Raw genomic sequence first — 26,487 nt, forward strand, 5'->3', positions numbered from 1 at the left:
GCGCCGCTGGCGGGGCGGGCGGGAGCGCGGGGGGTGGGGAGGGAGCGCGGCGGCAGCGCGGCGCCGCATGCGTCGCTGATGGAGCCGGGCTCGGGGCTGCCGCAGCGCAGGGCGGGGGGCGGCGGGCTGGACCTCGGGGCGGGCTCGGCGGGGGGGTCGCCGGCGCTCTCCGGGGGCCAGTCCCGCCGCAGGAAGCAGCCGCCGCGCCCGGCCGACTTCAAGCTGCAGGTGATCATCATCGGGTCGCGGGGGGTGGGCAAGACCAGCCTCATGGAGCGCTTCACCGACGACACCTTCTGCGAGGCCTGCAAGTCCACCGTGGGTAAGGACGCCCGCCCGGCCGCGTCCCGACCCGGGGAGGGGGGTGTCCTCGCCGCGGTGCCCACCCTGCCGCATGGCCCGACCCTGGCCCCTCGTCTGCCTTCCCCCGAGTGCGGGCCCCTTGCCTACATGCTGGCCGGAGACTGTCCCCTTCAGGTGCCTCTCAGCCCTCATCCCCCTCAGGGGGGTGCATGGTGGTCCCTGTGCCCCCCCGGGGTGGGTCTCTCGCCCTGTGCCACTTCGCAGTGGTTTTTTGGAGTCCTTGGTGTCAGACTTGCCAGCTCTTGGTGGAAAGATCGTGGAGGCCCTGGTTGGCTTTGAAAGTTTTTAGAAGGTTGTTGGGTGTCCCGTTTCAGCCTTACTAACCACAAACCAAAAAACACAGTTTACAAAAAATCAGAGGTGATGGTAAAAGGGGTTATTATGCACAAATCTTGGATGTTGCATGTAGGTAAACGGAAGTATTTTGGGAGTTGAGAAGTTGCACGGTGTGTATTCGATGTAGTTGATGTCACTTTAAATACTCTTCCAGACCGTAGCCTGATTAACTCCAGATTGCTGTTACGCCTTCATCAAGAAACCTTCTGTGATGTTAGATCTGAGGAAGTTAATGTTTTATTTCCTGAAAAGTAGTGCCTCTTAAGCATGCTGTGTGTTTTGCTTCTCACACAACTAACTGGAGAGCAACCTCCTAGTTCTGTAGTGTGCTGTCTTATTCATGATGTAGTCATCTGTACAAGTCTTAGAGGTAATTTAGTGCCTGCTGCCTTTTAATACACAGATTTGTAAAGGGAGGAAAACAAGCTAGTTAGCTTGCATTGTTATTAGAGTCTTGTCCTTGGAGTTGAACTCTTGCGTGTTGCAGCAAAGTGGTTGTCAAGTCTGTGTCATTGGAAAATATGTGTTCTTAGCTTAATTGTACCTTGGAATGTGAGGAAACTTATAGCATCTGATGGAAGGTGATTGTATTGCCTTTTAGAAGTTGACTTATTACTATCCAAAATTATATTTCTATGACAAAATAATATAGTTACTTTTACTTTAGTTTTAATGTGTATTTTGTCAATTGCTTCATTCTTTTGTGGGTCCTCTAAAAATCTGGTAGTGCAGATTAGCACTGTTAGTCTTGGTATATTTTTTGCTTTGAAGTTGGTGACTTAAACTCGCGGAAGTTGGAAAGACAGCAGTAGCCTATCAGAGGCATTAATCGTCAAGCAATGTGTTGTAATGAAGAAATGCTGATGGTTTCTGTAGTCAAACAGATTTAATTAAATATATGGTACAGCTGAGGAAGTAGAATAGTGAAATGTGTTCTTTATAAATTCTCCAAGTCTATACGTTGTTTTGAACTCACATGCGTCTTCTTTGGGTTGACCTGCATTAAAGGTTTCTTCAAAGCTGGGCTGCTCTCTGTAAGTGGGGTTGGTTTCCCAATGTGAATCTTGAGAAGTGAGGGGAGGTTCTCTAGACCTGATCCAGCCTTCCAGTCTGGTGCCTTTTGAGCAAAACTGATTTGCTAGATAACTTGAGACAGTGATTGAAGCAGAGAAACTTCCTTATTTTAGAAAAGAAACAGGAAATAAATGGTATGCTGCTAGACAGAAGATTACATAATGTTTGATTTATGAAGTGTGCCAACATAAAGCAGCATAGGGAAATCAACTTGTGCCAAAATACATGTAGAAAGACTTCACAGCAATGGCATTCTTTCAAGGTCCTCTGACTACACTTGAAAGTTGTTGAGAATCTCCCAAGTCTTTTGACTGTTAAATTAAGAAGCTTTTCACAGTCTGCCTGCACCCTTCTTTTTTTGCACAGTGGAGTCAGAAAAAGTAACTTCTGCTATTTACTTTTCATGTAGATTGAAAATAACCCACACTCCAAAATGACCTGAGGTCAGACTTTGATACACAGTTGAACTCATAAAGCTCTTCCTTTGTAATCACTTACTGCAGTGGTTTTCAGGAATTGTAAGTGAAGAATGTGTTTTGAAACATTGTTGAAAACCCCTTGACTGATCCAATTTCAGAAGAAGTAAACAGAATATGCCTTGAGATTAAATTTTAAAAGACTATGTAGCCAAAAGAATAATTAAAATTTGCTGTATCTATCTCATATGAGCAAAGCTGTACTTTAAATAAAATGCCAGAGTACATATTTACTCCCTTACCTTGGTATTAATGGTCTCAACCTTACATTTTTGTTTTTATACCTAACCAGGAGAAATACAAGCAAACCAGAACAATATCTAACACCTTAACCTTTTGTATGAAAGTGTACAGGTTACTCAGAGGTCTTCTCCCATAGTGGAAGAATTGCAAATGCCCAAAACCTTTGGCTGTCTCCTGGCCCCAAGTGCTCTTTAGGATAATGAGGCCATGTCATTGAAAAATAAAGTGTTTCTGCTGAAAAGAGGAGGTATGGATTCAATTAAAAAAGATACAGTATTTTAATGCTAATTAAGAAGACTGCCTGGCCAGGTTGTTAAAGTAAATTCTATAATAAAAACACATCAACATGACTTCAGTCTCATCTCAAAATACTGAAGTTCTTTGAAAGTGTTCAAAAATAGCTTGGCAGATTTCAGCACAGTATTCGTAACAGCACACGATGTGCTGTTGATCTAAAATTCTTTTGATGTATTTATTTTGGGCATTAAATTAGTTGCATAGAATATTTTGCCTACTTAATCTGCTATTTACATAGTACTGAGGATACTCAGTATGCTCAAATATTTACTGATTTTTTGCATGTGGTTGTCAGATGAGAAGTGGATGTTGCTGTTTACAATTTTATGTGCTAAGTCTGAATGTTTGTTCTTACTATTAGGTTATAATTTGGTTTTATTACTTGTTTCAGCAAAGAAATTGTTTCTAGAAATGTTTCTCTGTGTCTGCAGTGATATGAAATTACTCGCTTTGTGACAGTGTTAAATCCAGAGTAGTTAAGGTAACTTATTTTCTGTAATGGAATAATGCTTGTGCAGGGACAATATTGGCATCATATAAGCTTTGTCAACAAAGACATATATACACACAATACACACACTTATTCTTTAAAATTTGATCTCCATTTATGATTTGTTGCCTGACCCCCGTTGGACCTGCATGATTCACACAGGAGCAGAATCCAAAACTGTGGCTTGGAGTTTTTTCAGACTCTTGACAATTAAAAACAAATATGCCAAATTTGGCGTGCAAAAGGATGATGTTTTGAAAGGCAATGGATAAATACTCATTGCCACATTTGTGAGAAGATTCAAAGATGGGTACTGAAGGAAGAGTGCTTGCCTTTGCTTCTTCCCTCCCTTTCCCCCTTTCCCCTCCCAAAAGTAGTTCTTGTCCCAAAAGAAGTACATCTTAACCTAGTGAGGTTGTTGCAATTCATGTGTTAACTTTAAAGTGGTGTTGTCTCATCCTCTTTTTTGCCAGAGCCCCTTTATCTGTCAGAGGCCTCTCTTCTCACCTTCTACCCAACCACTGCTCGGTCTCGTGGTTGTCTGTCCTACCTACATCTACCATGTCTTAGCTCATCCTCAGCCTTTCTGCTGCTTTTCTTCCCTGACACATCTACAGAACTCCTGTACTCAGCAGTATTCCCTGTCCATCTCATTTTGCTGTGGGCATTATGCTTCTTTCTGGGTTTTAATTTCTGAACCTGAGGTTCCTGCTCACCCAAACTTGTGGCCCTGCGCTGACTCACCTCTCGGGTGGCTGACTCTCCTGGTCTCTCAGATAAAGTTGAGCTCTTCAGCTTTTCTTTTGCATGCTAGCTTAGTATGTAAATTTTCTGAGGCCCAGTCTTATCCTTCAGCTCTTTTCTGCCGGGTCTGACAGCATCCTGGGAGAGAGGCCTTACCCTTGGTGAGATGAGAGCGGTTTGGGTGCTTCATGCCAGCTCATTGCTGGTTGCTACAGCGCTGCTTGTAGTAAATGCTGAAGCTTCCTTCAGTCCTGATTTACAAGCACAGTCACAGGTAGAGCTTCTTACTCAGCTAAGCTTGCAATGGGAAGGTTTGTTGTGACTCAGGATAGGAATGTTGTGACCTACGATCTGGTTTGGACTAATTGAAGGCTGTGGGATCCACATCAGTGGTGTGCAAACGTGCTGTGGTGTAAGACTCCTTTGACTTCACAAGAACTACTCTTTGACCTTGTTGCACCTTACTTTGATGTCAGTGTGAAATGGTATGTAAGTTGGGAACTCATTAGATTTACAGAGCTCCATAGCTTTTTCTTCCAAGCAGTTTTTTTCCCTAGCAATTAATTTTAAAATATCCATGTCCATGTGAAACGCCTAACGTCCATTAATTAAACACTAGCAATGGTGAAAACTTTAGGTTTATATTTTATCAGAGCAATCTTAAGTAAGTCAGCTTCTGGTTTTAATATGTATACATATATATGATATATAGATATATACATATATGATTATATGTGTATACATATGTTTGGGGTTTCTGTCACAGTTCAAACCTTTTCTTCATTATGCTCTTTAATCTTACCAAATTGGGACTAACAACATAAATGTTAAGTTTCATTCCCATAAGCTTATCATGTAACATTATTATATTCACTTAGAAATATCGGCCTATTCATTTTAAAAATATCAATTGGTCATCTTTCAGGACTGCTCTTTAAGTCTCTCCTCAGTTTTTTAGTTACCCAGTCAGGATTTATTCTCACAAGCACTGGGAATGTGGTAGGTGGCTTACTAACCATTTGAAAAATAATTTTTCAGTAAATCATAACAACAATTGTGGTTTAAAAACAAGTTTAGTAATTTGATGTGATCTGAGATAAAGAATAATCTACATAAAATTTTCAGAAAAACATCCTGCATCAACTGGAAGAACATTTATCTTTTTGTTACACTTGTATGTGCCTGTGGGTTCCTTCTGACAGGTATAATTCATTTTAATTTTACTTGAAATACTTTTTTTTCCCTTCCGTAACATGGCGCTGGGAATGTATTTGGGGTGGGCGTAGAAATAGATGTCTCTTGCTTTACCTGAAATCAGCTCTGTATTCAGACTGAGAAATTCTTGCTGTTATACAAAAAAAGGAGTAAAGTTCTGATTAGTGATAAGTATTTCTGTGAGAATTGTCCTTTCTTATCTTTGCATGTCCATGGTGTTAGTACATATCTGTTCTAATATATTGGCTTTTTGGCTAGTGCAGAATAGCGTAAATAAAACAAACCAATATCTCATTAATGGTGTGCTGCAATTAGTTGACAAACTACAAATAGAGAGGAGTTAATAAATAGGAGGCTGGAAACTGGAACAGAAAACAATTTTGTCTTACAAAAAACCTTAAGATAATTAGGGAGAATGTATGAACCAGCCTTGTTTTCAGTTCTATAACCCTAGTTTTAGGAAATGCAGCTCGCAAAGGAAGCCTGTGTCCCTGGAAGCTGCTGCCTTTCACCTTTAGGAGCGACGTTGTCACTTCCAATTGACACCAGAGGCTACAGCAACTGAAGGCACCTGGAAAGTCATTGTTTGCCTGGAATCTGTCAACTAAGCATGTCTTACAGCATTTTGTGTAGTCAGCAATTGTTTTCCATGCGTTCCATCATTTAAGTCCTCGTAAGGTAACAAGACTATATTTAAAAATAGGAAAATGTAGTAGGTAGATGATATAAATTGTCAGGGTTCATGAATAGTGTTTGGGGGAAGTATGGGGGTTTTTATTACCAAGGAGTTGCAAAGAGGAGCAAATTTGAAATTGACTTTTTCTTTGTTTGTAAACTAGATGTTAACTTCAGCTGACAGAAGTATTCAGGATTATATCAACACCACAGAACTGTCAGAGTACCTTGTAGTCCCTAGTCAGTACATATATGAGAATATGCAAGTAAAATGACGGGCAAAATGAAGAGGGTACTTGAATGGTGTCGAATGGGTAGTTGAGTTTGCAAGGAGAGTGGAATGCAGCTGTCAAACTCAGTCTCTGCTGTGAACAGCTGAGCACGTCAGAAGGAAAAAAAAAAAGTAGGGACATAGGGCATATGATTCTTGGTTATGGACTTTCTTATTTCTTTCTGGGAGTTGTGAGCTTAAATGTTCGTTTAAATAAAGTGGTGCGTGCACTATGCAGAATAATTATGGTTTTAGCTAAGCCGTAGAATGGAAGAGACAGACTTTTTAGAGTGCATTTCATCACAAAAATCCTGAAGTCTCTGCAAACAATGTTCACTACGTTGTACTTAAAGGAAGATGATTAATATTCCCAGTTGCTAAGATTGCAACTATTTAACAGCAGATAGCAGTATTTTTATAACCGATTTCTTCTGATATCTCAAGGAATGAGAAACTTGATAGCCAAAGTGAAATGCTAAATTCAGTCTCATTTTGAAATAGATTCTGCCTTTTTAAAATCTGGATACTGCACAAATAAGTTAATTTTTCTTCACATTCAATTTTCCTTTCAAGTTGGGTAGTTATTTCCTGTTCTGTAATCGGAAGTTTTTACAGCAAGTCTTGTTCAAGAAGGCACAGGGAGTTTTACTCATTCCATGTTCCTCTTTCACCTCATTCAGTTTACCAAAATTTTGGTGCATGCTTTGAATTTAGTACTTTAAATCGTGTCAAAAGCCTACATTTTGTGAAAGATTTTATCATTTTACTGTCCACAAGTACATAAAGACATGATAACTTTCTCCATTCTCATTGAATTTGGAAGTACCAGGCATCTGAGATGTTTAGAAACTGTATATTGGGCATTCAAAAATCACTGAATTTCCTAAAAAATCATTATAATTACACCTCCAAAATGTAGTCACTGCATGTATATTACCATTTTTTTCCCCCCCTGTTGTTGGTGTATCTGTTTAATTCTGGTCTGTAGCACAGTTGCCAGTTGAGATAGGGGTAGACTTTTATTTTAGGCAAGCAGTCTCAAATGGCTGCATGTTAATTGTTCTAGAATTACACACTGAAGCTTCACGAACAACATACATTACCTGCCTCTAAAATAATCTCCAAACTGGCTCATATATGACTAACACTTAATGCTTCCAAAACTCTTTTTATTACCTTTAAATTTATAACATGAATTCTGAAAGAAGTATGTCTGCTTTTGTGTGTTTTAAAATTAACTGCATATCCTATAGCTTCAATTAAACTAAGATATAATGTTTTGTGATTTTGTTCTGTTTGTTTGGTTTTTTTCTTTAAACAGTTTTTGCAGTGTTCCCCTCTCCCCTCCATGTACCTTTTGTTGGTTGCTTCCACCCACAAACAAGATGGTAGAAATCAGTATTGAAGCTATTGCATCTTTTCAATTGCTTCAGTGGTTTCTGGATAGGTATGAGTATTGTATTGTATTTAGTTACAGACCAGGACTAACAAAGATGGTTCTTACCTCAAGAAGCATGTGACCTCAGTCATCAATTGTAGCAGAAGTAAGAAAATTTGTCTGTATAATGCTGTCAGATGTCCAAATTAAATAAAGTGTTATAGTCTTTGAGTTATGTGTCTGTTCTAATGCTTAATTAGTATGCAACTTCTGAATTTTTAAACTGATTGTTTCTTTAAATGTGGCCTGATTATTTTTCACTGTTTGAATTGCTTTGATGCAAATCACTAATAGACCTCTGAAAATTTAATCTATTGGAATTGATTTTAGTTGGAGGGGTTTTTTGTGCTCTATTTGCATTTGTTTTCCCAGCTCCTCCTTTAACTTAGTTATCAGGAAATCTTGGCCTCTGAAAGGTCACTCTGTGTGCATTAAGCAAAATGGTTTCCGCTTCCTTTTTTTTTTCCGCAACAGAAACCCACAACACCTAAATGCAAAATGCATAGTAAGAAGTTTTTTCACGATTTGTTTTATTTCTACATTAATTATTTTAAAGAGAGAGGGTAGACACAGTTGTGTGTGTTTTCGTTTACGCCTTAGTAGATAACTTTTATTTCCTGTTTGGGGTGAGAAATGAATATAGTCTAATCTGTTCTGGCCTAGGCTTTGTTTTTGTTGGATTTCAGTCTCAAATTTGGAACAGTCCCAAGTTTGGTTCAGTGACAAGATACGTCATCCTCACCGACTTGCCCTTATCTAGAACTTCATTAGTGCACTTCTATTTTGAGTGCCTGTTCTCTTTCTTTTAAGGCTGTTTATTTTTGAAAGGAGTGCAGACAGTTTGCTTAGCTGTGCATTTAATCTGCTTTTAAAAAACACTTCTACTAGCTCTTTATTTTCCTTGGAAAAAGCTTGTCAGTTGAGTGCACGTTGTAATAGACATTCTCATTCGCATGAAGCATATTTTTAATCTAAAGCTTACGTGCTATTAACAAAAACAATGTGCTTTGTATAAAATTTTGAAAATCCTTAACTAATAAGCTTACCTTACATACACTACATAAGTGCTACTGTACTTAATGCCTTATTTGACATATATGTAGCCTGTGGGAAGAGGGCAGCTGCTCATTTGCAGTTTGAAGTGGTGGGGCAGACTGAATCAGTATACTTTGAAATGCTTAATAGATACAAAATCAGAAACAAAACCAGAATCTGAGATCTATATTTTTGTGCCTTTATTATTATGTCTTATGGGGTGTGTGTTTGGATTCCTGAAAAAGGCCTTTTCAGAGAAAAATGGGGGTTAAAATCTGACATCCAAAATGCATACCTTTAATTCATAAAAAGAGAGGTGATGGTCCAGATTTACTCATGGTATGAATGTAATAATTTTAGAAAATATTGAATGCATTGATTGCCTGTGGTCCATACAAGCCTAATGTATGGAGAGGAGGCTGACTTTTTAATGGAAGGGGAGATTGTGATAAGCCTTTTGGTTCCCCACACATCACTTTGACTGAGCAAAGGTCACAATTGACTATCATTGTAAACACAAGCACTTGTTGGCTCCACTGGCATGTGTACATTTGGTTGTTTCTTGACAATAAATTAGGCAGTGGGCATTTAAAATGCAAACTAGGTAGCATGCAAACCAGCAATAGTTTGCTGGTGGTGTAGCAGCTAAAGAGAGCCTTTTAAAATCCCTTATTTTGATAAGATGTGTTGTTTAGATTTAATGCACTTGTCAACAGTTTTGTGGTTTAACACCAGCCGGCAACTAAGCCCCACACAGCCACTCACTCACTCCCCCTAGTGGGATGGGGGAGAGAATCAGAAACGTAAAAGTGAGAAAACTCATGGTTTGAGATAAAGATGGTTTAATAAGTAAAGCAAAGGCCACACACACAAGCAAAGCAAAACAAGGAATTCATTCCCCACTTCCCATGAGCAGGCAGGTGTTCACCCATCCCCAGGAAAGCCAGGCTCCATCATGTGTAATAGTGACTTGGGAAGACAAATTCCATGACTCCAAATGCCCTCCCCTTCCTCCCCCCCCCAAATATAGACTGAGCATGACATCACATGGTATGGTATATCCCTTTGGTCAGTTGTCCTGGCTGTGCCCCTTCCCAGTTTCTTGTCCACCTGACACTGCTTGGGAAGCTGAAGAGTCCTTGACTACTTAGCAACAGCTAAAACATCAGTGTGTTATCAACATTCTTCTCATTCTAAACCCAAAACACAGCACTGTACCAGCTACTAGGAAGAAAATTATCTCTATCCCAGCTGAAACCATGACAACAGTAATTATTGATTCCTCTAGTTTGTTGAACTATATATAAAACCATGACCTCGGTTCTGTTTGCATAATTAAGGACACAAGGTGCTTAAGTGGCATTTTTGCGTTGATATCCTAAAGGGATACCTGCCCTACTGGAGGCATGTGGTGGGGAACGTGTTGGTGTAGCTGTGCCAGGACTGAACATGGAACAAATGCACGAGTTTAATAAACTCAGGTGTTAGTTGTGTTTTGGGATCTGCCTAGAGGGAGTAGTAGCTGTGCAAGGACTACCAGTATCATTACAAACAGTGTGGAACTTGGAAAAAATTCTGACAATTTGCCTGTACTTAACAGATCTAAGAATTAGTTTTAACAAGACCAGGAAAGACACATCTTACTCAGAACAACTGTAAAATAAGAGTTTGTCGAAGCAAAGATTTTAAAGAATTAATCAAATATTGCTGGCATCAACACTGTAGCATTACAAAGCACTTCTTAAAAAACCCCCACCGTTTATAAGAGCAGGCTTAATACCCCCTCTATCCTGTGCTGCGTAGAGATGCTTAAAAGAACAGTTTGCAGTTATTTTGCTGAATAATGGGAGTTTTCAGCAGCTGGTCTGAACCTTGTGTTCTACAACTGCAAATATAAAGAACATACAAGACTGGCTTAGCATGTGTGAATGAAAAGGTGCAGTTGTCTAACTCTCAATGTCACTTACAACTAAGAAGTATTTGTCTTCCACAGAGTGGAAAGTGTTAGTTTCCCAATTGACTCTCAAAGACTATTAACAGTTTTTCCTCTTGTTTTTAATAGCTGGAGTAATTTTATGGATAGCAAAACTTTTCATTTAGGTATTTTCATTGATGTTAATCAAGCTAAATAATTTGTTTCATTGAACTTAACTCCAGATGATATTGGAAATTGAAGTGAAAAACAAATAATTGTGTTGTTACTTTAACTAAATTACCAATTCTGTATGTAAAGTCAAAGTGCCACCTTTGGCAGGTCTATGGTGAACTATGGTAATGAAACCTGACAGGCTTAGGAAGTTGTTTCTTCATGTGCAAAAGGAAAGTGGCCAGATTTTTTCCTTCAGTATTGACAGACATGAAGCTTTTGGTATCGTGTTGATGCTTGCAGAGCATTACTGATTATAAAGAGCAGCTGAGCAACCTTTGCTTCATTCTGGCAAGCTCTCTGGCTTAAGTGTTAAATGATTCAAACAGTTCTGTAGAAGAATGCGCTTTTCCAAAGCTGCTACTGGTTGCGTTGTTCGTTGCAAAATTTGACAATGGGGAGATGTTTCGTGCCATGAGTTTAGGATGATTAAGTGAAAGATCTACCTTTGAAATAAGAATGCTGTTGATGTATTATTTATTTTGAAATCTCTTTAATATTAGACTTTGCTACTTCATTTCATTTAGTCCCAGGAAGTGCCAAGTTGAAAATTTACTTTATAAGAACAGTTGGATTTTTCTCCGCATGATTCATTATTTTTCCATTTAAAAAAACAGAATAAACTGGTTTGGTTCCTTAGTTTGTGCCAGACAGCAGTGTATAAACCTCTTCTGTAAAAGTAAAAATATTTTGTTGGTGAAACTTGCATGAAATTCCTGTAATGGTTTTTAATACACGATTTTGGATCAGAAATGGGGTAGACTCTCTTTTCATACGACAACGGAGTTTCTCTTTACATAGCAGAGCTATATTCTCTCTCTGCTCAGATCAAGCTCCTCTACAAGTATAATTGTTTAATTGTTAGCCTAAGGTGAGTATATCCACCTGTATGAGCGTCATAGATTGTTTTTTCTATTTATGTTTCTGTAGGAGAGAAAAGCAACATTATTTTTTTTTTAACTTGAGTTCTCATATAAATGACAAATCATATAGCATGTTGTGTATGAGATAATGGGAGGAATGGGAACTGGTGTTGAGACATGTGGACAATTATGTTCAGATTTCCTTGAGGAAGGGAGAGGTTTGAAGCAATTTCAGTTAATACTGATTATCTCCTTAGCAAGTAAAGTTTGTCTTGTGGTAGACAAAGCTGTGACCATTAAGACAATTACATTTTATAGTTTAAATGCATTTATATAGAGAAAAGGCTTTTAATAGTAGAAATTGATCTGTTTATTAAAAAAAAAAATAGCAAAACAAAAACCAACCTTGTTAATAGAACTGGTAATAGAAGAATAGAACTTGTTAATAGAAGTGGTAATTACAGGAATTCTGACTTCCCACATTTTGGATGTTAGAGCATAGCTGGATCATTTCACTTTCTTCTGCTTTTATACTAACACAGATGGTTTTTCAAAAGTGGAGAAAAACATTTCTTAAAGTTAGGATTAATAAATGCTCTAAAATAATGCTAATTTTTTTTCACAATTTGCATATGAATACTTGAAAATTGCCATTAAATTGTAGACTGTGTAGTACAAATCAGTGTAATGCTTTAGCTTCTGTATTGCCTGAGAACTCTACTGGGTTTTGAATGTGATATTTTGGTAAGTGAAGTGTAAGCATCGTATATCCTGAATAGCTCTCCAAGAATTGGTGAATAAATGTGCCAGACACTTTTAAGGACATGGAGGAGGACAAGTGTTGTGGTGATAACCAATATTTTTATTACTGTGTAATGTGCAATTGCAAGCTGTTTGAAGGGATTTTCGTTTAGGAGGATGATGATCAATGATCCTTCAATGTCTTTAGTCTAGGGGAACAGTGGCAACCTGCTTTGCAAACTGAGAATAGAATTGAATGTATCCTTTACATTTCAGTTAATAAAGCGTTATCTGTTTTTTAAAACTTAGCCCATTTTGTTGTCTCATACCAACAACTTTACAGACATAACTATCTTTAAAAGAAGTTCAAAATAAATGCCCAGGCAACAATGTGTGACTGGTTTTCAGGATGCAAAATGCATTTTTTTTCCCCCTAGCTAAATTTTCAGGCATTTTGAAAGGCTTTGCATACAGGCCAAGTTAAGTCCTTTCTGTCACAGTTATAGTCCAGTCTTGACTCTAACAATATCAGCAGGAACACTCAGCTTTTACAAGGGTAGACATTAGGAAAATGTGTAGTATTTGTTAGAGAAAATAAAATATTTTTTTCTTCTTCACTTCCATCCCTATCCTTGATATGCAACTGTATGTGAAACAGCAAAAGTGTTTCCAGCACACTATGCTTCTTCGCTTCTGTGTGAGTTTAAGTGTACCAGTCTGAACCATGTTCTCTTGTCTTTTTATTTCTTCCTTTTTGATTTAGCACTGCTGTTCAGAAAGAAGAACTGAAGCAAAAATCTTGATAGAAATGTATACTAAACTGAGGAAGTTCACGATCTACAAATGTTATGATATTCTAGGACATTTATACCCTGAAAGATTCTTGTAGTTGAGGTGGTAATCTTTTCTGTCTAGGTATTGTTTGACTGTAGTATGTCTTACATGTTGATTGCCAGCATTATTTTTTTTTGTAGAAGTAAAATCTTTCTGTATAACAAAGTCTTCATGGTTCTATCTTTGATATTTAGCATGCATTCAAAATGTGGCTGGAGTTTTGAGATGCTGGATAAAAGTACCATACAGGTATAAAAGAAATTTTTCAAGTCAAATACCCTCTCTAAATCTAAGTAGTTTGCTAATAAATGTTTTCAGGAATTAAGAGTGACAGTGCTGAAAATCTTCTTCATAAACCAACCATTATTCCAGCACTTCTACTGAAAGTAGAAGATGTACTGAAACTGAAGATGTTTTTGCAGCCTGGAAATCAGATGTGTATTGTTCCCACTTCACAGGCAGCAAAACTGATGTGGAGGGTCTGGTTTCACTCCATGCCTCAGGGGCATCTGTGCCAGTTGGGAGTAGAGAAGGCTTGTCCCTGACAGTCAAGGTGAACAGGGGAGAAAAATAAACCACTGTGCCTGTTGTTTTATTATTATGTTGGGTTTACCTGCTGCTGCAAGTGTTGCACAAAGTGGAAGGTTTATGTTGTGATGCTGCCAAACTGGGTGGCTCACAGACTGTATAGCGGTTGTCAAATCCCCATGATGTGCTTGAGGTGACACACAGTGGTGCAAATCCTTCTGCTTGTTCAGACTGTTACAAGTTGATACTAAAAAAAAAATTTAAAAAAAAAATTAATTACACCCTCATTACTTTTGCTTCTTATTCCTCCTTTTCTGTTTACTGTATTTTATTTATAGGTGTTGATTTTAAAATCAAAACAGTAGAGCTAAGAGGAAAGAAAATTAGATTACAAATCTGGTAAGTAAAACAAATGTGCAACCAGCAGTATGTTTTAATTTTTATGTTCTAGCATGAATTAATATGCTTGTCTAATACTATTAACTGTTATAAGCTGGTTTAGCTCTTACCGTATTCCTCCTCTCCTCCATTCCCACAAGACTTAAGCAAAATTAAATAGCTCTTAGACTTCTGTGGAGAGGGGAAGGAGATATACAGTTAGAAATAGGACATGAATGTAAGTACTGAAATGTTAATGCATCTCAAGTCGCTTTTCCTAGAAGAATGATATCCCCTACACAAGAAATAGGAGTTCTACAAACAAGAGGTGACTGTTTTAAATAGACACTAGAGAAAGTACACTTTGGTTTGGTTTTTTTTCATTTTCTGGACTGTTTAAAACCGACCTTCATTGTAACAGTAATTATAAAACAACTGTGAAGTATTTTCTAAACTGTTTTTCTAAAACTTGGTACAGTCGGTGCTGTTTCCTTGATGCTGTATTAAATAACTTTAAAGTAAAGAGCATTCAAGACTAAATAAATAATATCCACTCTCAACAGCACTGAGAAGTAAAAAGCTTTCATACAAATAAGATTCTGTACTTTAACTGGTACCAATGTCCTACTGCAGAAAGCTCAAAGTGCGAGCTAAGCTTTTGCTTTCTGGAGCAGGTTACATGTTTCCTGATAGTGATTCTCCATGTAAATGATTAATACAATTTTTACTATTTAGGAATTATTGAGCTTAAGAGCTCCCTTGTTTTGCAGAGTAGTGGTACACATAAACATTGTTATGAGAGAATAAACCAGCTATGTTCTGCACATTAATCTTACATACTACTATGTAGAAGCTTAGCTTTGGTTTATTAACAGAGTGTGATGCATAACTGGCATTGCAGTTAAACTGTTAAACCTTCTAACAACCCATAAAAGGGGGTAAAAAAAGCTCTAAATATACTCATTATTACACTTTTGGGATGTTCTGGTGGTTTCTCATTCTTAACTACATGGAAGCAGTGAATTCAGCTTACTAACTCCTCTTGGCAGGTCACCATCAACTCTGTCTGTCACACCATGTGTCTGTCTTGCTTCCCTCTGAGTTAACTGCTGCTTCATCTTTGGTACCATCAGTCACCTAACACCTGAATGTCAGTGGCATGTCTTCATCCATCATCTGTCCCTGTTTGGAAACCTCTGACCACAAGGCTGGCAGTTGAGCCAGCGGTTGTTAGCCAGGGTCTGCTGGAGCTGACAGAGGTAACAAAAAATTCTGGTATGGAGATGCTACTTTACACCCGATATGCATTCTTGCTATGAAATGTTATCAAACAATTTCTTCATGTTGAGTAAATACTTTATAGGAGAGATGTTTTGTTGGAAAAGAGATGTTTAAACCATTATTTTCCACATATTGAGAATATGCTGGTAGGATAGCTACTAAAAAGTCATAGGTTGATAAAATGTGACTGTTACTCCTGTGTGAAGCCCTGCTAAAATGGTGGAGAAAACACTGTGTAAAGAGAGAATACTTTAAAATACAATAAAATCCAACATCCTTTCTTTCCAATAGTGGCTGTCAAACTGCTGTTCTTATACTTAATCCTTAAAACTGTCTTGGCATACTTCTTATTTTTTTTGGAAAAGCAATGAGATAAGCACTCCTTTTGCAAATTTATCCAGAATTCTGTTGTTGGGCCTATTTATAAACTCATATTATCATAGAATCAAAGAATCATTTGGGTTGGAAAAGACCTTTAAGATCATCAAGTCCAACCATTACCTGGCACAGTCAAATCCACCACTGAACCGTGTCCCTAAGCACCACATCTTCACATTTTTTTTAAACATCTCCAGGGATGGTGACTCCACTTCCCTGGGCAGCCTGTTCCAATGCCTGAAAACACTTGCTCTGAATAAATTTTTCCTAATATCCAATCTAAACCTCCCCTTGTGCAACATGTGGACATTTTCTTTAGCCTTAGCACTTGTTACTTGGCAGAAGAGACCAACACCCTCCATGCTCCACCCTCCTTTTAGGTAGTTGCAGAAAGCGGTAAGGTCTCCCCTCAACCTCCTTTTCTCCAGGCTAAACAGCCCCAGTTCCCTCAACTCCTTATTGTACCTTCAGTTGTGAGATTAAAAGAGGAAAGCAATTTACCAAGTGAAACACTTCAAAGTTTACAAATACAGACTTAAGTCGCATTGGCTGATCCTAAGTCAGTCTCCTTTCATTCCTACACAGAGACAGAACTAAGATTGTACATAAGACTACCAGAAAGTATGAGGCAATGATTACAGTAACTTTACAACAAAAAACTCTTTTACTTGGTGAACAGGTAATTTCTGAAGTTTATGCATATCTGTTTTTTTAAAATAACTAAGGTTATGTTTCAAAGCATCAAAGTTTATTTTTTTTAGGCATTTGATGAGTCTACTTCAAAATTCAAGAAAGGAACAGTTTAAAAAAAAGCTTAACTTGAGTATTTTGATGGTCACTTGACCTGTCTGCTGACCACTCTGTCAGCAGAGTGTTCTCCACAGAGCTCTACCACTTGAATTTATCAAAACCAGCAGTACTATGTTGACTGTATCAAGCAATTAGGTGTGCAGGATGTCCTTTTGAAAGCAGCTTTCACACCTGCTGCTGTTAGTAGAGTGTTAGTATTACACAAATTGGACTTGTCTCCCCTATTCCTTTCACAGTGGGATACTGCGAATTAAGGGTCATCGAGGTGTCTGCTTTCGCCTCTAGCTTAAGGTGTTCCTACCTCACAGCAAGTATTCCCCAATTTCCCCAACTTTGGGTCAGGAGCCAACCTCCTGCTCCTTAGATTATGAAATGGTAGAGCAGCACTGAGGACACAGAGTAGTGTCCACCTTCCCTATGCCACCAGGAACAGTAGTAGTGCCCCTTGAGCTTCCTGAAGTTGTAGATAGAGCAAATCTGCTTCTGCATTGCAGTTCTTGGCTGAAACAAGCTGATGTGTTCAGTGAGAATGTGTTCAGGCAGGGCAGCCGTGGGGTGCAGTAACCAGAACTGGATAGGGAAGTATCTGAGCATCTATGAATCAGTGCTTTTCAAAGCCTGAAACCCAGACTAAATAATAGGAACCCCACTTTTCTGATTTGAAGCGTAGGTGTGCCGGGAGGTGCTCAGCAGGACAGTGGGGTGTGTGACTGTGCCCCCTTACCCCAGTAACCTGGGCGCTCAGCTGACACGAGCAGCAGTGTCACTTCTGCCTTCCCCTTCAAAAGGACCTGGTTGCTGGGGGCTGAGATGCCCAGTTCCCTGCTGCGGAGCCAAAGGGGCTCTCTGGTATCTCCACAGGTTTAACCTGGCAAGAAAACAGTCTTCATTTGCTTCTGAAGGTTGTTTAAATTGGTGCATTCTGATAAAAAGTTCACATTCTGCCAGCTCGGCATTTCCTAATGGGCAGTTGTCATCTTGGAAAATCTCTGGGGTGAGAGTCTGAGGGAAAGATCACCTGTCCTAGAATATCACAGAAGGTAGCTCCTTCTGCTCAGTATCTCTGAAATAAATTATTTCATAAAATAAAAGATCCTAAACGTATCCATGTTTTATGGGAGGAAAAAGCTCAGTTTGACATGTAGAGTTAGCCTCTGAAATGACTTCAAAAATTTTTTTAAAATTTTACCTGCTTTCATAAAAGCACAGAAGATGTGAAAGTGTTAAATTAGTGTTAAACTTTTATTTATGGAAAAAAATGTTTCCTTTCTGCTGCCACTTCACACCACCAGTCATAAAAGACCAATTTAACTTCAGAGCCAAAGACAGTTTTGAGTCTGTCCATGTGTTTGTTTCAAGCAACTGTTTTAGATAGACACAGAGAACATTTATGTAAAACAAAAATCATCCAAACCGATTTTAATTAAGATCAGCTGTGTTTGTATTGTATTTTATGCAACCTGAAATAGTGAAAATATGGCGTGTCAACACTTAAAAATGGATTTTCTGTGTTTTGTTTTTTTTTTTTAATTGCCTTTGTTTGGTGTAATGTTTGTATTTTTGGAGTGATGTCTAGTTTTTGTTTTGGAAGCAGAAAAACAGTCAAGCAGTGGGATTCTATTATTGCAGATTATAAATAGTCAAGGAGTCAGACTGTATGTTTCTGATTACAATTTAGAAATACTAATGATTTCCATTAGAACAATTTCTTGAAAAATCAATAAAAGAGAACTGCTTTTAGCATTAAAAAGGAAGTGAGCTGTTATTTTTTTTTTCAGTGATGCCAAATCATTGATCAGGTTGTAGTATGTCATTATTTGGACTTCTGGATTTTGAATTAAATTACACTGACTTAGTTTTTCATGTTGATTCTGACCAGAGCAAATAAAGAGCTAGCAGCACTTAGTATCACTTAGGAAATTTGTGAAGTTGTGTTCTGTTAGCCTAGTTAAATAATGCTTGCCTCTTCTTCCAGCTTTCTACTAGTGCTACAATAGCTATCCTTACTAAAATACTCCAGCTGCAGGAGTGTAACACATCAATGAAATAGTATAACAAACTCCAGCACTGCACATGAAAGTAAGGCACTTTAAATTGGGTATTCTTTTAGTAGTAGCTCTGCATTATGGGTTGTCTTTTTTTTTTTTCCCTCAATATTGGAAGAACTGAATGCACATTTTCATGAAAAAGAAGGTAGCAACCTGGTAGAAGATGAGATTTTTCCATAGAAAAGATCAACTTGATATCAAACCACAACTTATTTAGGCAGGTTGGGGTTGCATTCTAAACTTCTTATTGCAGAAGTATTTTTCCTGATTTTCACCTTACTATTTGAATCACAGAATGGTTGGGGTTGGAAGGGACCTCTGGAGATCATCTAGTCCAACCCACCTACTCAAGCAGGTTCACCCAGGCCAGATTGCACAGGAATGTGTCCAGGTGGGTCTTGAGTGTCTCCAGAAAAGGAGACTCCACGACCTCTCTGGGCAGCCTGTTCCAGGGCTCTGGCACCCTCAAAGTAAATAAGTTTTTCCTCATATTCAGATGGAACCTCCTGTGCTTTAGCTCGTGCCTGTTGCCCCTCATCCTATTTTTGGGCACCACTGAAAGGAGTCTCGTCCCATCCTCTTGACACGCACCCTTGAGATATTTATGAACATTGATTTGAAGTATAGTGCGATGTTAGTGTAACGTTAGAGACAGCAAATTCAGCTTATTCCAGTTTTCAAAGGAAAGTAGGATTAGAATGTCAGGCTTACAGTCAGAAACTTGTTGACTGGTTTCATTTGAACTTGCTGCGGCAGTGGCGGTGCTGGTTGTGTGAAGTGTGGGGAAGTCAATGACTTAAAGTGAGGCAAAGTCAGCCATAATCCACTGTAATTAGCACGGCTGGCAGGTGACACTCAGTGGCCATCTGGCCATTTAACACGTGTAGTGGGCAGCCAACCTGTCCATGGGCATTTTGCACGGGCCACAGTGTGTGGTGTGTCTGGATAAGCCAGCAAGCCAGACTACACATCACATTGTGTGATATTTGGGTGAGCAACCTACATGAAAGGAAGCGGAGAACCTGAGGTTACAGGGAGGAGCAGCATCCTGGGAATACTATAAACTTTTAAAGAGCCTGAGGGTGTTGTGGGGTGAGGAGAGGGTGATAGTACCCAGTAGACTTGGAGGTACAGCACTCGGCAGGCTGGAGGAAACATGGAGTTGGAGATCGTTGGAGCTGACAGAGTGCGATGTTGCATGGTTGGCTCCATCGCCTACCCCAAGGCTTCTCCAGTGTGTTGCTGACTTCTTCAGAGATGGTGCTTGAACATTACTATGTTTATTTCCCCTATTGTTTTTCTAATGGATAAACTGAGTGACGTGGTACGTGGGTAGCCCCTCTGTGATGGAGCTGCTAAAGGTCCTTAGCGCTGACCTGAAGGCACAGCCAGGTGACTCTGAAATAGCCCCTTTATTTCTGTGATCTGGTAGGGGCACAGAGTTCCAGGGGAAGACCGGCCAGCAAAAAAATAAGCTTTTTCCATTACTCTGGCCAAAGCTAGAGTTGATGCATTCATCCACATCAAGTATGCCCTTCCACCTGCCGCCTAGTTATGTCTTCTCAGAAAAATTGAACTAAAGGGATCTCAATACACTTGATCAGTAGGCTGGATTAGCAACAGATGGCAGGGGCTGCTGTACAAGGTCATAATTCTGAGAATTCTGTTGATAAACACTGAAGCAATGTTATCCATATGTGGAAAATCAACGGTTCGTATTAGAATTTCTAAAACTTTCAATGAGTGAATATCAAAAAGACCTTTCAAAAATAAATCTGACCATAGTGAAGAAGTAATGGAAGAGCAACTAGAGTTACTTACTCTGAGTAATACTTATATATGCAATTTCGGCTGCCAGAACTTTATTGCTTTAATAAAAATGCCCCATTAGTGATAAAGCAACCAATTAACCATCTAAAACTCGTCTGAAATACTACTAGAGCTTGACCCTTTTGAAACTGTTTTCACCTTCTGTAGGTCCCCAAAGGTTTGTATGAATGTAATTCTGCAGTTTGGAGTAGAGAGTGGGATTTGAATAAAAAGAAAATAAAAATGGGTGTTTTTTTCTGCCCCTTATTGCCATCCCATTGGCTTGCAGTGAAGTAGTAGTCAATGTTTTATCCACATCACAGGCTGTGAAGCAGAGGTTTCAGATATTTTTCTAGTGGACACAGCTTTACTTTGTGAAATCACTCGCAAATACTTGTTGCTGTCAAGTACACTTGACGCAATTTCAGGAGAAAATACTTCGCTTTTAAACCTTAGTTAAAACTCTTAAAGATTTTGTGAAGAGTGAGATAGATTTGTAGTTTTTTCTACTGCTTGTTGTGCGTAGATTTTAAAACAATTCTTTAGGGCAATTGATGTGACATTTTGTGAACATGACCCTTTTTTTTGGTAACAAGTGTTACAGGTCTCCATTGTTGATCTCATTCCCAAATTCATCCTCCTCCTCCTCCTTTTGTCTAAAATGTGACTGTTGAAGAGGGTTCCTTTGAACTTGTGAGCCGCAACACACATGCACACATTTTCCCCCATCCGCTCATAATTTGGGTCCATCTGCTTGCTCTAGCAGTGAAATATCAAGATTATCTATTGATTCTGGGGGCTGAACTCAAACAGCAAATGTTTGATTGCTTTGCAGCGCCATATAACTTACTTTGCAGCTGTGATACCAGTCACATTTTAAGACTTAGGGTATGTACCAGCTATTTTGTTTTAGTACAACTGCCAAAAATCTTCCATAAGCAGGCTTGATGATATGATTAAAAGCAGTTCATGAGTTTTCATGGTTCAATGAAAAATAACCCTTCTGTTTCATCTGCTTTGGTTTAGAAGCCATAGCTAGTACAGGCAACATGGTGTTGTTGCTGGAAAATAGTCTCCAGTGGAGATGCACCCTGTCTGAAATACCTACAATTCTGAAAGTGAGAATGGAAAGCTTGTTTGGACACCTCAGATTAGTAGCTGTAAGCGTGAAAGCCAGGTATCTGCTTTCAAAAGCCGTGCCACGTAGTGGTTGCTCTCCTATTTTGTTCACTTCTGCTGGTAGCTTCTGCATTAGTTTTAGAACCGTGGCTGAACTGCTGTGGTTGATCCAAAAAGGCTCTGAAATCTTGAATCATAATGATCAAAGCATTGCCTATTTCATAGTTGGCTATCCAGCTGTGATTGATAAGCATGGATCCATTTATTTTTTTCGTATTTTCAGGGCTGTTGGGAAAACAAAAACAAGAAGAATCAATCAAACAAAAAACCCCAGACAAACAAACAAAAACTCAACCGAAAAAAACCCCACAACCACACAAAACCAGCTTCATCTGCTGGTACATTTTCAGCAGACAGCTTCATTCTCAGACACCTATAGAACCCTTTGGTGGCCTTTCTTGGTGAAGTTAGTATGGGATAAGTAGTCCTGATATGAAAATGTTTTAGAATTGAAAGCACTGCTTCATTTTTTTGACCTGAAATTCTCAGATATGGCAGGAAATGTTCAATAAAAGTGTCTAATTTGTGTGGGGGTGTTTTTATTATAATGTAAACAAAGTTATTCTGTACTTTGCAAACTGGTGAAATATTTGTGCCAATGTTTGCTGCTGCTTCTTAGGGACACAGCAGGTCAGGAGAGATTCAACAGCATTACCTCAGCTTATTACAGAAGTGCCAAGGGAATTATTTTGGTGTATGATATCACCAAGAAGGAAACATTTGACGATTTACCAAAATGGATGAAAATGATTGATAAGGTAGGCCTTAAGTATTTTCTTTTTACATTTTTTTTAAGAAACAATTTTTTTCCTCAAAGGTACTGTGTAAGACTTTCAACAACATTCATATACGATTATTAATCTAGTGCCAACTAATTTTTGCTATATTCTTTTAGCCAGGATTTAACATTGTTATGTTTTTGTTGCAAAATGTTTGTCCATTCCTGCTTCCTTGAACTAGAACTGTCCCAGTTGGAAGTGTCAGTGGAAATATGTAACATTACTCATTTACCTGTGCACTGCGAGAAATTAAAAAAATCATTTTCTGTCTTTGAAATAAGGTTATGTTCATTCTGAGATAAGCTAGAACAGCTAGTTCTCAAGTCATGTTTTTAAAATGGAATTTAAAAATTGAAACTGGAAAATTTTGAAATGAAGTTTGGGAAGAGCTTTTACGTATAAACTGTGTAGGCATGTGGTCCCTTACTTAGTAGAGCAATTGCCCTTTTTAATATGGTGTTTGCATTACAAAATCTTACATTCCTAGGTTTAGTTAATTAAAATTGTTTTAATTGCAGTATGCTTCAGAAGATGCAGAGCTTCTATTAGTTGGAAATAAACTGGACTGTGAGGTTGATCGAGAGATTACTCGACAGCAGGGAGAAAAGGTAAGAACAGGTCTAACCAAATCCTTGGTTACTGTTAGAAGCAAAGTGGCTATGGCATTGATGCTGCCGATCCGGGGCTGCTCTTGTTCAGAGTACCAGACCAAAGGAACATATTGAGAGTGATGGTGTTCTGTCAAAATCTAGATGGTATTTACTTACTTTTATAGAGCATGCAATTACATGCTTTCCTGTTGGGGCAGTGTGTCTTTGCTCTAAAGAAAGAATAAACTACAAGCTGGTGTACACTACAGAATAGTGTGGGGAGTACTCCTTTTAGGGCTCTGAAAGAGCATATGGTGAAGACTTGAGTCACAAGTGAAGATATCTTTACTCAAGGCATCTTTGTGAGCCTTCTTCCAGACATTTGCTTTTCAGTAGTCTTTTATTATAGGCAAGAGCCCTGCTTGATTGCTTGGGTCACCTTTGGTTTTGTGTTTCTTTTGTTGTCTTACAACTCCAAAAGTGGTAAGAAACCTGACAAGAGAATATGTTTTAGCATGACACTTGGAACACCATCTTGATGAGGACGCTATCAGTATGGACATTCACAGATGTTACCCTTCAGCTACCCATCACATGTTTGGAAATGAAGCATTTTCTGTTAGAAAGTCAAGACTAATTCTTACATCTGCACTTCTCTTTTCTGCATTTTAATAATAAGGTCGAGATAAACTCTTCTGAAAACTGCTTACTTTTTGGCAGTTTGCAGCAATCCACATCAACTGAAGACATTAATTTTTCAGATTTAAGTCTGGATAAATGCAGCCCACTTTTCCAGGAAACCAATTTTAAGTGAAAATTAGCTGTATGTGTTTCAGGATTATTAATTCAATAAGACTTCAGTCGCAGATTTGGGGAAAGTTGTTTTTTGGATTTTTTTTAAAGGTTTTGTGATGAGTGCATGTTTGCTGTTTGTTTCTATTTGTGTGTATCTTCATGTAGTTATTTTCCTTTCTCTTCCATCAGTTTGCACAGCAAATAACTGGGATGCGGTTCTGTGAAGCAAGTGCCAAGGATAATTTTAATGTGGATGAAATATTTCTAAAACTTGTTGATGACATTCTGAGAAAGGTAAAATACTCAGGTGATAGTTCCTCTGACCACATTAAGTGGTCAATGTTTAAATAATGACTGCAAGTACTTCTTGGAAGAACATAGAGGGTAAAATTTTTGATTAATGTGCAGTGGGTATGATGTAGTTCACAGGTTCTGCTGTTGAATTTGGTAAATATCTGCTCCCATTCGCTATACTTTCTATAAATTCACTATATATCAGCAGCTGACTGTACATTTGCTTGCTTTCATTTGCAGGCAGTTCTGTTGTAATTTGTTGCAGTTGGTTTAGGAAGTAACTTTATTTTGACAATATATCTTTTAACTTTTTTTCTGAAATAAATTCTTAGCTTATCCAAATGTAGTTCATTAATAAGGACCAAAAGATCCTGAAATTGAGGCTTTGCCTGACAGTGAACTCTTGAAACAAGCTCTTTGTGCTGAGTTCTATGCAGACGAGTGTTTACGGGTGATTTTTCTTTTCTTTAAGATGCCACTGGACGTTATAAGAAATGAATTGTCCAACAGTATCCTGTCCCTGCAACCAGAGCCAGAAATCCCACCAGAACTGCCTCCTCCAAGGCCACATGTCCGTTGCTGTTGACTTGTTACTCCATACAGGGTGGAAAATAGGAGCAGGAGGGTAAAGGAAGTATCTGTACTACTCTGCACTACAATCATTTGGCAGTTTCTTGTTGCACTTTGTTATTCGAGTCAGAGCTACACACTAACTTGTAAATATGCAAATATGCAATCCTGTGTAGGATTCAGCTATAACATTTAATTATTACCCCTCTCCCTCACAATGATGTCTCATTTATTGCCCCAGTGTTATAAATACTGTACAGTCGGTGGGGGTTTACCACACTTCCAGTCGTGGAGGAGGAGAAATTAAATCTATACCTATTCTTGACATAAATGTTGTAATAGTTCTTGTTATTATAAACAGGCAGGCAGAAGCTCTTCTGGTATGAAGATAAGTATATGGTGCTTTGCTAACTATTTTAAAGACAAATTTTTTAAAAACAGAGGACTTTATGTACAAAGCTTCCATAATCATCATTATGTTTCCTTTTAATGTAGTGAAAACATTTTTGGCTGTAGCATCCTCTGCTGACTGGATTTATTGAAAAGCTAAGTTTAATTTTTGGCAGTCTTTTATTTATTTTGTTTAATGCTGCAACCTTTATTTGTGTACCAAGACATCACATCTGGTGCAGATCTAAGATTGCACTCCGAAGTAGCGTATATAATTTTCTGCATAAGCGTAAACTTGGTTGCAGGAATCATCGAGTTTCAATAAAAGAATGACGATATATTCAAGCTCTAAAAGTAGGTGTAAAAAGCAATGCTGCTGTCCTAGACAAATTCTTTAAAAGAAAAAAAAAAGATTATACATTTTCCTGTGTTAAGGAATATATTTGTGTATTTGTCTGGACACCTGTAGGGTTGGGGGGGAAGGGAACCTAAGGTAAAATTATTTTCTTTCCTAATGGTGGAAATTATTCCCAGCAAGCAAATACTGTGTTAGGTTTTTGTCTGATAATGAATTTGTGAATTATATCTTTGGTATATCTTTTATTAAAATGCACTGTTTAGTTTAGCTGTGGTAAATCAGTAGTTACATATTTGAATAACTTGGTGTGTCCTGAATGTTGTGGTATTGAAAAACATTGTGGTCTTTCTAAACTAATGAAGTGCAAATAAAATTTTGTATTTATGAATGACAGTGGAACTGCACCTGTTATTAGAATGGCAAGTATCAAACAATGGCTAAAAGGTAGAATCTGGAACAAGGCTTGTTTTAATTTTGTTGCAGTTTAATTTTCAGTTTGACAGTTCCTTTAGGTGTAGTTAGAAGAGCAGCAGATGTTAGTTGTTCACCTTGATCACTGCTCTCTTGAGAGAGCAGCTGATGACCCAGCCCAACTGATACGTTCAAGGAGCATGTGACTGCTTGTCATGCTGTCTTAGCAGGTGGTCACCAAACTATTAATTACACTGGCAACACAAGTATGAACCAGTCTGTTTTTCACACTACAGCTTCTCTACTTAGCGTTCTCTGGTGCTGGAACCCATTCTGTCACTGTGGCCACTCTTCTAGCTAGAACACTGGCACTGACCAGTAAGGTATACCACTGACATAAACAGCTTCTCTGTTTTCTGGAAGGAAAAAATACACAACAAACTTTTAACATTAAAAAAAGAAAAAAAGCCCTTATTTCGCTGAGTAAGCTCTGACATTCGGAATACAAGACCATGCAGGTCTCTAGCTCACCTGGATTGCAACTGACAAATGTAAGGAATCATGGTTGATATTTGTGTTTATGTATTCTGCCACCTTGTGCCTAAACAGTTTGCTTTTTTACATGGTAAACTTATGGTTTACTCTCAT

The 26,487-nt window shown here is 38.4% G+C and overlaps 1 protein-coding gene across 1 annotated transcript; it reads left to right on the top strand.

Moving 5' to 3' along the window:
• Positions 1 to 78: 78 nt before the first annotated feature.
• Positions 79 to 24,696, top strand: RAB12 (RAB12, member RAS oncogene family; the record flags this gene model as incomplete). Its single annotated transcript, XM_080339980.1, has 6 exons — positions 79 to 322; positions 14,108 to 14,168; positions 22,272 to 22,410; positions 22,950 to 23,039; positions 24,006 to 24,110; positions 24,583 to 24,696. 6 exons carry the CDS (start codon positions 79 to 81, stop codon positions 24,694 to 24,696), a joined length of 753 nt encoding a protein of 250 aa, XP_080196106.1.
• Positions 24,697 to 26,487: the final 1,791 nt, after the last annotated feature.

This window comes from Nesoenas mayeri, assembly GCF_963082525.1.
Source record: "Nesoenas mayeri genome assembly, chromosome: 2".
NCBI lineage: Eukaryota > Metazoa > Chordata > Aves > Columbiformes > Columbidae > Nesoenas > Nesoenas mayeri.